At 36.9% G+C, this 15535-nt stretch overlaps 1 protein-coding gene across 1 annotated transcript; it reads left to right on the top strand.

Moving 5' to 3' along the window:
• The first annotated feature begins 13853 nt into the window (after positions 1–13853).
• On the top strand, positions 13854–14827 carry LOC113713504 (protein DMP6-like). Its single transcript, XM_027237238.2, has one exon. It carries the CDS (start codon positions 14018–14020, stop codon positions 14687–14689), a length of 672 nt encoding a protein of 223 aa, XP_027093039.1. The 5' UTR covers positions 13854–14017; the 3' UTR covers positions 14690–14827.
• Positions 14828–15535: the final 708 nt, after the last annotated feature.

Below are 15535 nucleotides of genomic sequence, written 5' to 3' on the forward strand. Positions count from 1 at the left end.
ATATTTTCTTTTGCCAAGAACAACTGATACAATGTTCTTCAATTATCCTCTAAAATTGATGGTTAGTGAAAAGCCTTTATATTGCCAAATAAAAGATTTTTCAGTTTTATTAGAATAGATAACTAAAAATATAAAGCCAAGTAAATACAGCAGACATAATTTTTACTTGTTTGTTAATTTGAAATTAAGTTTTAATGGCAAGAGGCTAGTTGTTCTCAAATCATAATTTTCTCTTCCATTTGTTGCAATTGAAATACCGAAATTAAGAAATGGAGTCCAAAAAAAAAAAAAAACTGAAGAAAGAAAGACATTTTTCTCTGATGTTATCTTGTATGGAACTACCATTACTGTTAATTGTTACTTATAGATCTAGCATCAAAGTAGGGCGGTGAAAAATCATTTCCCTTATTGTAGTAACGGGAATTACTAGATGAATCAGTTAGGCTCCTTTGGAAAAACTACACCGGTAAATCTCCTCTTCCGTTTCGACCAAAAAAAAAAAAAAAAACTCCTCTTCCGTGATTCTCTAAACACAGTGACTCTATCTCTCCATATTCATGTCTATTTTAATATTTTCTTTGAGTTGGGGCTAGTTATCTATGATTTTTTCTATTTTCTTATCAACATACTTTGTGATTTTTAAAGGATGTAAAAAGAAAATTGGATGTTTATTCAATTGTCAAGCACCTGACGGTGAGAAACGGAAATACGGGAAATAGAAAGCTCTTCTTCACGAAAGTTTGTTTTCAATTTTTTTGTTTAATTATCTGAATTTTCTTATCAACATACTTTGTGATTTTTAAAGGATGTAAAAAGCAAATTGGATCTTTATTCAGTTGTCATGCACCTGACATCGAGAAACGGAATAAACGGGAATAGAAAGCTCTTCTAAACCTTTCGCGTAAGTTTGTTTTCAATTTTCTGAATAATTTTGATGTTTTTGGTTCTATTTGTAAGGTATAGGAAAGATATGTTTTTTATCTAATTTTTTGGTGTTTCATTTTTCATTATACGTACTCTTGCTTTTTGCTATGGCTTGATTCTGTTATTTTTTTTTTGGGTTTGGTGAGCTCTCTCTTTCTATCCTTTTATGTTAGACGAGTATCTAGGTAGATGTTTATTTATTTTACTGTAATAATATGGTATTTTTGCTCAATTTTATGTAGAAAATTTAAGAATCATTTTATGGAGAGCAGGAGAAACATCTAAAGAACAACCTTATTGCTATTGTACATTCGTTTCCCTCATTTTTAGGAATTTTTGCTATTTGATTGCTGAAGTTTGCTACTCCTCTCCATGAATGTTTTGCCTATTTTGCTATCAAAAGTTTTTTTCCCCTTCCTTTTCATTCCAAGTCCAGGTCCGATACTGTAAGTTTTTTCTTCTTTTTGGTTATAAAGAAACAAAATTTCCCTTCCACAGCTTAGAATCACTTGTCAATTCTTTCTTCTACACTCTAGCTCTAGTCAGCTTATTATCATATTAGATAGGAGTCTGACAAAGGCTTGACAACGAACGATGATTATAATTTAAATCAAACATTCAGGGCTTGAACGTTGAGATCCAGAAGGACCTCGTGGCGGCTCAAATTATCACGTTTAGCGAGGCAATGGAAAAAGCCCAACGGGTTGAGAGTGCACGGCTTCAGGTCCGAAATTTCCAAGCCAAGAAGCGTGGCTTTCCTGGGAGTACTTCTGGACAGGGTGAGAAGAGCACTCCCTCCAAAATTGGACGAGGCATGGGTGGTGGTCGACAGTCCGGAGCAGGTAGAGGGACTCCGTTTAGGGGTGGACAAGCTGTGCGAGGACCGAGGGGAAACGTTCAGAGTGGCTCGGCTTCTGCACCTCGTGGTCCCTGTGGACACTGTGGGAAGACAAACCACACAGAGGACAATTGCTGGAGGAAATTGGGGAAATGTCTGCGGTGTGGAAGTGCAGACCATCAGCTGGCTACATGTCCGGTCCTGAAACAAGACGGAAAGGGGAGCCAACTACCGTCGAGGACCAATACTGGACCGGCCAAGGGAGACGGATCCAAACCAAAAGTGCCGGCTAGGGTATATTCCTTAGAGCCTCACCAGATCCCAGAGTCTTCCGAGGTGGTGGAAGGTACGATCCCTATTTTCCACCGCTTTGCCAAAGTTTTAATTGATCCTGGTGCCACTCATTCGTTTGTTAACCCTGATTTCATGTGTGGCATCGATATAAAACCTGCTAGCTTACCATATGACTTAGAGGTTAGTACACCTACGGGGAGTCAACGTTTGGTGACTAGTATGGTTTATAGGGATTGCGACGTATGGGTAGGTGAAAGGAGGTTTTTAGGAGACCTGATTAGCTTGTCCATTACAGGGTACGACGTGATTTTGGGAATGGACTGGTTAGCCAAATATAACAAGACCTTTTGGAGCGGGGATTCATCCACGAGAGTGAGTCTCCTTGGGGAGCTCCTGTTCTATTCGTGAAGAAAAAGGATGGAACTTTGAGGATGTGTATTGACTATAGGGGGCTGAACAACATGACGATCAAGAATAAGTATCCACTGCCCCACATCGACGAGTTGTTTGACCAGCTGCAAGGAGCAGTGGTCTTCTCGAAGTTGGACCTCCGACAGGGATACTACCAGTTGTTGATTAGGAAGGAGGACATTCCGAAAACTGCTTTCAACTCGAGATACGGGCATTACGAGTTCGCCGTTATGCCCTTTGGATTGACTAATGCTCCCGCCGCCTTCATGGACCTAATGCATAGGGTTTTTAAACCCTATCTAGACCGGTTTGTCGTGGTGTTCATTGACGACATTTTGGTCTACTCTAAGTCACGTGAGGAGCATGAGGAACATTTGAGAGTGGTGTTGCAGACCTTGAGGGAACATCAGCTATACGCCAAGTTTAGCAAATGCGAGTTCTGGTTGGAGAAAGTGGCATTTCTAGGGCACGTGATCTCTCATGAAGGTATTTCGGTGGACCCGGCGAAGGTTGAGGCCGTGACAAATTGGAAGAGGCCAGAAACCCCCACGGAAATTCGTAGCTTTCTAGGGCTAGCTGGGTACTACCGAAGGTTCATTAAGGATTTTTTCAAACTGGCAGGACCTCTAACTGACTTGACAAAGAAACATGGCCAGTTTATCTGGAACGGCCGATGCGAAACGAGTTTTCAGGAATTAAAGAAAAGATTGACCATGGCTCCAGTACTGGTCTTGCCAAATGGAGTGGACGGGTTTGCAGTATATGCAGACGCGTCGCGAGAAGGATTGGGATGTGTTTTGATGCAGAACCGGAATGTGATTGCTTTTGCCTCTAGGAAATTGAAGCTTCACGAGCAGAACTATCCGACTCACGATCTAGAATTAGCTGCAGTTGTGTTTGCTTTGAAAAAGTGGAGGCATTACCTATATGGGGTGACCTTCGAAGTGTTTTCGGATCACAAGAGTCTTAGGTACCTCTTTTCCCAGAAGGAACTGAATATGAGACAACGGCGATGGATGGAATTTCTAGAGGACTACGATTGTACAATCAACTACCATCCGGGAAAGGCAAATGTAGTAGCGGATGCCTTGAGTCGTAAAGTGCAAGTAGCAGGGCTAATGATTAAGGAATGGGATTTACTAGAATTCGTGTGCGAGTGGAAACCCTGTCTTGGGAGCTATAAGGTGATATTTGGCAATATTAGGGTTACATCCACTCTACTGGAACATATAAAAGAGGCGCAAGGCGAGGATGTGATGGTTCGGAAGTGGAGAGAGAAATTGGAAAAGGGAGAAACTACGGACTTCAATTTAAGTCCTGAGGGTCTTCTGAAGTATCGGAATCGAATTGTAGTACCAAAGGACGAGTCATTGAAAGCAGAAATTCTAGAGGAAGCTCATCGGTCCAAGTATACAATCCATCCGGGTAGCAGCAAGATGTATCAAGACCTAAAAGGAACTTACTGGTGGGATAATATGAAGAGGGAAATCGTGCAGTACGTGCAGAAATGTCTCATTTGCCAGCAAGTGAAGGCGGAGCATCAAAAACCATCGGGTTTGTTACAACCCTTGGAGATACCCGAGTGGAAGTGGGAAAACATCACTATGGACTTCGTTTCAGGTTTACCAAGGACGCAAAGGGGACACGATGCCGTTTGGGTGATCGTTGATCGATTAACCAAATCGGCCCATTTCTTGCCGGTGAACATGAAGTACTCAATGGATCAGTTGGCCCGACTGTACATGGACGAAGTAGTAAGACTACACGGTGTTCCTGTGAGCATCGTTTCCGATCGGGATCCACGGTTTGTGTCGCGATTTTGGCAGAAGTTCCAAGAAACCCTGGGGACGAAACTCAACTTGAGCACTACTTATCATCCTCAGACGGATGGCCAGTCAGAACGGACAATTCAAACTCTCGAGGACATGCTGCGAACGTGCATCTTGGACTTTGGAGGCAGTTGGGGTCAGCACATGACCTTGGTGGAGTTCGCGTACAACAATAGCTTTCATTCGTCGATTCAAATGGCTCCGTACGAAGCTCTTTACGGACGCAAGTGTCGCTCACCGATTTACTGGGACGAAGTTGGTGAAAAGAAGGCACTGGACCCGACGACTATTCCATGGATGGAAGAGGCTCACGAGAAGGTCAAGTTGATAAGGCAACGGCTTCAAACCGCCCAGAGTCGCCAGAAGAGCTACGCGGATAACCGAAGGAAGGATTTAGAATTTGAAGTTGGAGATCAAGTATTTCTTAAGATCACACCCTTACGAAGTCTGACAACGGGGAAAGGAAAGAAGCTTCAACCACGGTACGTCGGACCCTACAAGATCCTTCAGAGGGTTGGAGCGGTCGCGTATCGATTGGAACTGCCATCCAGTCTATCTCGAATCCACGATGTATTTCACGTCTCGATGCTAAAGAAGTACCATCCTGACCCATCTCATGTTTTACAACCGGAGGATATCGAAGTAGATGAATCACTGGCCTACGAAGAGAAACCGGTTCAAGTACTCGATCGAAAGGTCAAAGAGCTCAGAAACAAGAAAATTCCGCTAGTGAAAGTGCTATGGAGAAACCACGGAGTGGAGGAAGCTACTTGGGAGATGGAAGAGGAAATGCGAAAGAAATACCCAAACCTTTTCGGGAATTAAGGTGAGAAATTTCGAGGACGAAATTCTTTTAAGGGGGGGAGAGTGTGAGAGCCCGTAAAACCCTAATTATTTTTCCTAGGGTTATTTCCCCTTTAATTCCATAACTTTGCATTTTCTGGCTTAGAAATATTTTTTGAGAGGATTTTATGAGCAATTATAGTTTTAAGATGATTTTTCTAGCATTGGCGAGTTTTTAGAAAATTAAGGATAAATAATGGACGTGGGACCCACTAGTGCGAAAAGTTCGGAAAAATTCGGCCAATAAGGTTAAGTTTCGGATACTGTTATAAATTTATCGGGTGTTAAGAGATAAGTAGTGTGTGTGAAGTGATTGATGTGAGAGAGAAAAGAAATGATAAGATTGCATTTAATGTAGTGCCACTTGTCACCATGTCATTAGTCTTACTTTAAGAGTTACTATTCACCTTTTGACATTTTTTGACTTTTGACCCAAATAAGTAAATATCTTCAAAAAATTCACCAAAAATTCTCTCATTTTCTTCCTCCATGGCCGGCCCTCCCTAAGCAAGAAGAAAGACAAAACTCTTCAATATTCTAGCCAACTCCAAGCTCAAATCAACTAAACCACTTGCTTAACTTAGTTTTTACTCCATAAATTTCTTCCTTCTAGTGCTAGCAAGTTGTTTGGTGAACTTTGTTTGAAGAGCAAAGGTGTCCTACATCCCTCTTTCTCTTGATTTCTTGGCAAGTGTTGCTTGAACACCCTACTACCTCTAATAATGGTCATATGATGCTTAGAAGTGGCATGAGTGTGTGAAAATGTGATTTATTTCTTGATTTGGCTTGTTATGGTGAAGTTTTTATTTTATTGGGAATTTTTCTGGTTTAATATGATCTTGATGTTGGGGGCTTGTATGATGAATTGTAATGGTTGGAAATGGCTCTAGTGGATGTCAAATGTGGTTAAATGCAACTAATTTTGGATTTGGATGGAAAATTGGAAAGTTAGGGTTCTTGAAGCCCCAATTCTGTCCGGTTTTAGATCACTATGTTAGAGGCCGAATTTGACTTTGCTCAAAACATGAAAGTTGTAGGTATTGATGAGGTTGATGTTCCTACAAAATTTCAGGTCATTTGGATTAATGTAGAATGAGTTATGACGAAATTACTGTAGCTGTTCTGCTTTGAGCAGAATGCGAAAACTGCGATAGTAATTGGCTATTTTGACTGGAATTGGTTTGGATTTTGGAGTTGGTGTCTTCTTATGAAATGTAGCTGAGTGTCTTAGCTAACATATGCCTTTGGAATTTCGGCATTTGGACTTGTAAGGACTGAGATATACCGATTACAGTTTTTTGTGTTTTGCGAACCTGTTTTAGGAATTCTGGGTTAGTATTTGGCATTTTCGACCTAGTTAAGCTAGGAACTGGATTGAGTGGTCTTCTACATTATTGTAGCCCTGTTCCATAGCTTCGAAACGGTGGGTCTTACACCCCCAACCGATATTCGTAATGAGAGTTGTGCCATTACCGCATAATGAGTGTAAAACAGTTTTCTATATGGGGGCCATGGCTAAGGCCATTTTCGAATTTCTGGTTTGCTATTATGCACACTTATGTATATGAAACCCTATTGGGGTTGTGTTTAGCGTTGCTATATGACTCGTTATCGAGTCTCATTGTATGTGTTATATGTTCTAGGGCTTGAAGGTAGTGCACGACGGCTTGGTGATCGTGGTACATGAAATACCACTTACTTACTTGGTGAGTATACTACTCACTTACTTGTTATAATGTGGCTTTGTGCTATGTGTATTTGATGCCTTGAAGGCTTATTTGGTTATTGGAAATGATTGAGGTGAGGGTGTACTTGATCGCCCTCACCCCTCATGACTTTATTCGTGGCTATTGATTGTTTTACTGAAATACTGCACTGGATATATGAAATACTGCATTCCATTCATGGAAACTAATTTGGTGTCGTTGGACGAGTATCCAATGGCTTTACTGCATTTATGAGCTCAACCCCGCATGGTAGTTAATTGGATCGAGCCGGCGAGGGCTTGGTCGTGAAAATTATCATGCCACGGGGACTGTACTGGGGAACCTTGTGGTAATGAGACCCTTGGTTCCGGTAAACTCGAGTATTACCAAAAATATTACTGAATGGAGTGCGGGCCCGGTTGGGGTATGATAGGTGGAAGGAATGGAAGTAAAGTGTAGTCTACGGTTTGGTACTTTTAACATTGACGGAGGGTCAATGGGGTTGGATCAAGATTACAAGCGTGGAATTGGGCTCTTGAGAGCCGACCGTATCCTTTTACTGTTTTGCTTCATTGCTTATTTGTGCACTTTAAATGAAGGTTCATTCTTATATGACTTTGATTGCTTATTGGGTGGTATACCACTGGGCTTTGGCTCATTCCGTGTTATTTGTTTTCCTTACAGGGATATAATTGCTTTTGAAAATGGACTGGATAGTCAATTGCCATACCGAGCTTGTAAATGTCTTTTGTATAGCTCTTGAAGTGAAACCCTAATGTATAACGGGTTCATTTCCTTTTGATAGGCAAATCGAATGTGTACTCCTTAATGAATAGTTTTGGCATGCCATTATGGTTGTAAATGTTGATTTCCATTGTATATATATGCTTGGCTATGGTTTAGATAAATTTCGGCTTCCGGTTTTTCTTTCGTTTTATTTTATTTCGTGTTTTGACTTGTTTGCGCGCGATGTTATGTTCCGGAACGTTTTAGATTGACGTAAACCGTACCGTTAGTCCTGGCGAGAGCTGGGCAGGCAGTCCGCTAACCCCTTTGGTTCGCCTTAGGGGAAGGTGGGGCTGTCACACAATAAAAAACCAATTTCTTAGTATTTACATTTTATATTAAACCATGATATTGTTCTGCAGTTCGAAGTATATATAGAACTACTTATGAAGGTATATTTTCTTTTGCCAAGAACAACTGATACAATGTTCTTCAATTATCCTCTAAAATTGATGGTTAGTGAAAAGCCTTTATATTGCCAAATAAAAGATTTTTCAGTTTTATTAGAATAGATAACTAAAAATATAAAGCCAAGTAAATACAGCAGACATAATTTTTACTTGTTTGTTAATTTGAAATTAAGTTTTAATGGCAAGAGGCTAGTTGTTCTCAAATCATAATTTTCTCTTCCATTTGTTGCAATTGAAATACCGAAATTAAGAAATGGAGTCCAAAAAAAAAAAAAAACTGAAGAAAGAAAGACATTTTTCTCTGATGTTATCTTGTATGGAACTACCATTACTGTTAATTGTTACTTATAGATCTAGCATCAAAGTAGGGCGGTGAAAAATCATTTCCCTTATTGTAGTAACGGGAATTACTAGATGAATCAGTTAGGCTCCTTTGGAAAAACTACACCGGTAAATCTCCTCTTCCGTTTCGACCAAAAAAAAAAAAAAAAACTCCTCTTCCGTGATTCTCTAAACACAGTGACTCTATCTCTCCATATTCATGTCTATTTTAATATTTTCTTTGAGTTGGGGCTAGTTATCTATGATTTTTTCTATTTTCTTATCAACATACTTTGTGATTTTTAAAGGATGTAAAAAGAAAATTGGATGTTTATTCAATTGTCAAGCACCTGACGGTGAGAAACGGAAATACGGGAAATAGAAAGCTCTTCTTCACGAAAGTTTGTTTTCAATTTTTTTGTTTAATTATCTGAATTTTCTTATCAACATACTTTGTGATTTTTAAAGGATGTAAAAAGCAAATTGGATCTTTATTCAGTTGTCATGCACCTGACATCGAGAAACGGAATAAACGGGAATAGAAAGCTCTTCTAAACCTTTCGCGTAAGTTTGTTTTCAATTTTCTGAATAATTTTGATGTTTTTGGTTCTATTTGTAAGGTATAGGAAAGATATGTTTTTTATCTAATTTTTTGGTGTTTCATTTTTCATTATACGTACTCTTGCTTTTTGCTATGGCTTGATTCTGTTATTTTTTTTTTGGGTTTGGTGAGCTCTCTCTTTCTATCCTTTTATGTTAGACGAGTATCTAGGTAGATGTTTATTTATTTTACTGTAATAATATGGTATTTTTGCTCAATTTTATGTAGAAAATTTAAGAATCATTTTATGGAGAGCAGGAGAAACATCTAAAGAACAACCTTATTGCTATTGTACATTCGTTTCCCTCATTTTTAGGAATTTTTGCTATTTGATTGCTGAAGTTTGCTACTCCTCTCCATGAATGTTTTGCCTATTTTGCTATCAAAAGTTTTTTTCCCCTTCCTTTTCATTCCAAGTCCAGGTCCGATACTGTAAGTTTTTTCTTCTTTTTGGTTATAAAGAAACAAAATATTTCCAATTTCCTTAAAATTTTTATTTACTCTGAAACTAGTCATTGGCTTATTTATTTAATTATTTGTGATTTCGGAGAAGCTCTGCCAAGGTTGACACGAGAAAGGCTGAATGTGTTCTTATTACAATGAAAGACCTATTTTGATTTAAATTTTAATCATGTTGTTGTAAGTTTGTAAGATTATTATTTGCTAATAAGCTGATAGAGCTAGAGTGTAGAAGAAAGAATCTGACAAGTGATTCTAAGCTGTGGAAGGGAAAATTTTGTAATGCACAACGACATAGCTTTGATAATCTCATACTGGAAGGATATCAACAGCAGAGTCCACGCTTTATTTCCTTTTTTGGTTTTTCCTTTTTTTAATTCAAATTAATGTTTTAATTGATCACCCTTTTGGCTTTAATTTACATTGGCATAGCACGAATAATCTTGTACTGCAGACTATTGCTAAATTGAAGGAATCCCACCGATTTACATATTCTATTAACCACACAATTTAGTGAGTGGCGCTTTTCCTCTTTGGGAAAAAAATAAATAAAGAAAGAAGGGCTTCATTTTTTGGGAATCTCATAGTTTAATTATCTGGAAATGAGGCAGGAAGATCTCCAGATAGCAGCTTGGTGAGAACCCAAATGAACTTTGGAGTAACTTCTCCTTTGCTGAGCTAGATGTGATTACACCGTACACGGTGGTAACAATAATGAAGAATACTGGTGGTTATCAAAAACCATTGTATAGTGGCATTTCTGATTCTCAAATCGTTATAAATTTTGAGGATGCTAAGGTGGTTTCAATCGAATAATTAAAAGTTGCACCTGAATATATCATGATCAAAACATTGGTGTTTCGTTGAGAATTTCTCTAACTTTATGGTTGTTGATCTTTGGTTGATTTTGTTGGAAAAAAAATCTCATGGAATTGTGCAAAGTGGCATCAGTTAAAGGATGATGATGTTGCTTTATGAGTCAGATTTTCTTTGGTTTCTGGAAGTTTTTCTTTTGGCAATTCCTAGTTTGTCATTGATGGCTGCCATTTTATGGTTTCATATTGGTGAGCCACGCAAGTAGGTTGTAGTCAGTTGTGTGTGTGTGTGTTTTTAGCAATTGCTTGCACAAGTTGTTCACCGTGTTTTCTTCAATCAATACTTGAAGTAAGGGTCCGTTTGTTTCAGGTGAAAATGTTTTCCAGGAAAATATTTTCCTAATTTCCCGTGTTTGGTTGCACAAAAGTTACTGAAAACATTTTCCTATGTAAAATATTTTCACTCATCTTATGGAAAACAACTTCCCTTCCAAACTTACTGAAGTTGTTTTCTGAAATGCATGCATCCCGCCTGTAATATGTTCCAAATTTACTGAAAACATCTTGTAGTATGTTCTTTTTTTTTTTTAGTGTAAACAGGAGGATTCGAACCCAAGACCTTTTCCTTACATTCTCTCCCCCGTACCACCCAACCCAACCCAACCCTCCCCCTAGTATATTCAAAATTAAAAAAAAAAAACTTCATCCTGCTCATTCTATGCTAGTAATTAATTATGTATAATAAGAACATTCTTTTCTAGAGAAACTTTCAGCAGTGAGAGTGCAAGATATATGTCACAATAAGCATTGCATGTGATTGATATTTGACACCAAGTGGCCAGCAATTTGTTTATTGCTTAAGGAGATATTTTTTATTCATATATACATTTCTCCAAGATTTTTTTAAAGTTAAACAATGAGATAAGTTTTCTTATTTTACATGGGAAGAAGTATGTAGTTATAATGTGTAGAAAGTAAAGATAGAGATAAAAGTGAAAATATTTCAAAAGTTAAACAAACACCAGAAAAATGAAGTAAGAAAATATTTTCAATAAACTAACCAAACACCTGAAAATGATGAAAGGGAAATGATTTTCATGGAAAATTATTTCCACGGAAAATATTTTCCCAAGGAAAACATTTTACTTCCAACCAAACAGACCCTAAATGATTTTCAATTGTCTTTTCAGTTTTTTTTTTTCTCATATAACCCAAAAGCTTTCCTGTTTTCCTTTCTAAATGCAGCCTCACTTTTTACCATGTGATCATCCTTTCTTTCTAAATCCGATCTTATTTCATGAAGCGAAAGGCTACATAACCTCTTTTAAATTTGTTCACTGATCCACTATGTTAGTGCCATTTTTTAAATATAGCGATCTTTTTTTTTCTCATTTTTATTTATTTACATATTATTGTTTTCATTTTCTCTTTTACTAATTGAAGAAAGAAGTTTCCTGCATGCTATCACAAACTTTGACCGCAAACAACCTGTTTTATCAACTTCTGGAAGCCTCTTACAGGGACTTCCAGACACTTTTGGATACGTTGGAGTTCCAGGAAAATGAGTTCATGAATTTTCAATTGAGGCGACTATTAATACCGGCATCATTTTTGAAGGGAAAAAAAAAGAGGAAACAGATAGTAGCGATAATGCGATCGTATCATAATTTATTACACGTTTCACAACTCTGAACTTTTTAGGTTCACCGTGTTGTCATTCGCGTTTCGTACTTCTCACGGATGTAAACAAAAGACAGATTGGAAAAGTAAGACATGAGAATTGATTAACTTTTCCAACTTCTTTGAACTTCCCTGCATACTTTAGCCCAATTCACTATCAATTTGAAAGATTTTAACTCCGTTTGAATTAGTTATTTTTGAAAATATTTTATTATAATAATATATATATATATTTTTAAATTGTAGATATATTTTTTATGTTGACAGAATTTTTAAAATATATTTTAAAATATCTTTTAAAATTAAAAGTTACCTTTTAAAACTACGTCAGAATCATAGTTGGACAGCTCAGGCTTGTTGACAAACCTGAAATTCTCTGGTAGTTAAGATAAAACTGACATGGAACCACTGACAGTTACAAAGACAAGTGGCATAAACTCAAGGGTGTATCGAGAAAACTTCATAACGGAAAGGGGGCCGGGTCCACTTGCGTGCTTGTTGGAACTTGATAAGTCAAGACTCCAATTGCCACATATAATAGGCTGTATGAATCATCTACGGCAGAGTTATGAACTGATGTATATGTATCATGGATTAAACGGTCCTCATCACTGTCGTATTCTTAGTTATTCCAAATCCCTTCAACCATGTGCAATTTTACTCCAATCAAATGTACCTGTTGGTCTTGGTCAATACCCTGGTTTGATTTGAATTAACAACCAGAACTAAGAGAGTTGAATATTAAGAGTTCCACTGTGATCAACTTCCTGAATTTTCTTTTTTTTTTTTCTTTGTTTGCTTCGTAGAAATGATAACTTCGTCCTTAAAATCTGCAGCGAGCAAATACATCAAATGAAACATGACATAAATACATATATATCTGAAAATCAATAATTACAATTGAGCTGAAAAATCAATTCAAATAAATAGATAACATCGAAGGTTGAGTATATCATCTTTCATCTAAATGAATCATTTTTAACCCAATAGGTCTATATATGTCTTTTAACAATTAGATGTAACTAAAAATTGGTTCAAGTTCAAAGAAAAATTTAAATCTAAAAATAATAAATGAAGAAATTATAGATTTATAAAATCTCAAATTTCTTATAAAGATTCAATAACTAAAAAGAAATAACTTAGGAGAAAATAAAACTCTCACTAGAATAATCTAAAAAAGAAGGAACTCTCATTATGAGATTCTAAGGGAGAAGAATTTCGCACTTGAAAATCCTAGAAAAGAACTTATTTAAACAAAGAAACCTAAAAGCTAGAGAGAGGATTCCTCTCCCAGGGGAAATACCATATTTTTCTGGTCTCTTTCCCATGAAAAAATTTGGAGGGGATTTTGATTAGATTAGTTCTAGAGAGAAGCAGAGAAGCACACGATACTAACTTCCAAGAAATTAAAAGCCCAAAAAAGCACATTGGATCAACTCCTTAAAATCTAAATTAAAACTTGAAGTGATCAATCACCTTAGGATTAATTTTTTTTTTAAAAAAAAAGCTATATTATGTGTCAAATTTTTAGGATTAAAAATTGAAGTGATCAATTTAAATTAACTTGTCTGATTAACTTTCATAATTCCAACAATTTTCTGAAGATTCATAAAAAAAAAAAAAAAAACTCAGCTTCAAAAACAAGTTATTTTGGCGTACTCAATTTGAAAATTTCAATGTTGCATAAATATCATTTACCTAATATAAGTGGAGCTGACAATTTCTTCCAACCATATAAAAATCACTCTGGGTTATTGTCGTGCATAAACAATATGTAACTTTAAAATTTCAAAATGTCACTTCAATAAAGTGGCTATTCTTTGTGCTGAAGGAAATATATTAAAAAAAATTAAATTATTAAGCCGGTGATGAGCTTCTTTTCGTTTCCGAGCTATTTGAATTGGACAAAATTAAATTTCTCGAGCCAAGGAAAATGAGAACCTTTACAAGACCAACTTCTTGCTCGTTCGACTTTGAAAATCACAGATTTCTTCGAAACTCACAGAATTCATTCCCTATAAAATGCATCCCCAACTCTCTGACAAACTAACCATTTGAGCACTTGAAGGAAGTCTGAAAAAACCTCCAAAATCGCCTCCCATGGATGTCAAAGTAGAAACTCCAGCATCTCCACCAACCAGCGGTGGCGATGCAAAAACTCCCCTTTTAGCCTCCCAAAAACCAGATTCAACCACCACTCCCCAAACCAATCAAAACACTTCAATCCGGCAAGCAATCTGTTCAACATTCAAGGGCACAGCCTACCTCGCTAGCCGTCTTCCTGCAGGAACAGTCCTTGCTTTTCGGCTCTTATCTCCAATACTTTCCAATCAAGGCGATTGCGACGTAGCTTTCAAAACCATGACAGCTGTTCTCTTGGCTCTGTGTGCGCTTTCGTGCTTCATTCTTAGCTTTACAGACAGTTTCAAGGATGGAAAGGGTAACGTTTTCTTCGGTTTTGCGACATTCAAGGGCTTCTATCCTATTGATAGAACTGTGACCATTTCCCCTGAAGAAGCTGCAAAGAAAAAGATAGGTCCATTGGATTTCTTGCATGGGTTTTTGTCACTGTTGGTTTTTGCGTCTATTGCACTTCTTGACAAAAATATTGTTGACTGCTTTTATCCCACGCCTTCAGTTGAAATCAAAGAGATCATTTCGGTGTTGCCTGTTGCAAATGGGGTGGTCTGCAGTATTTTATTTGTTGCATTTCCCACACAAAGGCATGGAATTGGCTTTGGTGCTGACCCAGATGGTGTCAAATCTTCGTAAACAAACAGATTGGCTTCGGGAAATTTGCCTAGATTATTGTTTTCCATTTCAATTATATCTCCAATTATTATTGTCAATATGTTTTTGAATGATGAATAAATGTTGCTCTCCACAATTGGAAAATATTGTATTCACCAATTTTTTCTTGATTCTTTTATAGTAAAATATAACCAAAACTACAAAAGTTTCTCACACTCTGGTCCAAATATTTTAAAGCTGTTATTCAAAGTTTATTGTGATAAATTCAATAAAGCCTTAATATCATAAGTCCCATATGACAAAAGAACAAGTACAGCTCGAAAGTAAACTTGTTGATCTTGGATTCTAATATTAACTCAAAATTTGTATGTCTTCTATCTTTAAAGAAATCGTTGAAGCTTGAAGGTAATTTTAGGGCAATGGATAACTACTAGTTTTTGCTTCATTCTTTATTCTTTTTCCCCCATCCTAGATAATGTCATTAAGTTGATATTTGATCTGCCGGATTATGTTTGTCAGGAGAAAAAGTCAATATGTTCCCAATAATCCTCCTCTAGTATTAGTTTCTTAGTGAAAAGAAAGCAAAGTTACTTATTTTAACGGACTTTCCTATGCTTTATAAAATTTTGCGTACTTAAATTGACAACATACGGAGAACAGAAAGTTAGTTAAGAATAAACTATTTATAAGTATTTGTTTTATTTGAGATACCTCGTAAGAAAATCCGAATTTCTTTTTGTTTTGTTTAGCTTTCAATTTCTTCACTACTCGTTGGTTTTATTTGTCTTCTCTTGAAACCAATAACTTGCATAGCCTGGAATAAAACATGGGCATAAGTTGCAACTCATAAATGAAATGGAAACTCGC

Source organism: Coffea arabica, chromosome 10c (assembly GCF_036785885.1).
Source record: "Coffea arabica cultivar ET-39 chromosome 10c, Coffea Arabica ET-39 HiFi, whole genome shotgun sequence".
NCBI lineage: Eukaryota > Viridiplantae > Streptophyta > Magnoliopsida > Gentianales > Rubiaceae > Coffea > Coffea arabica.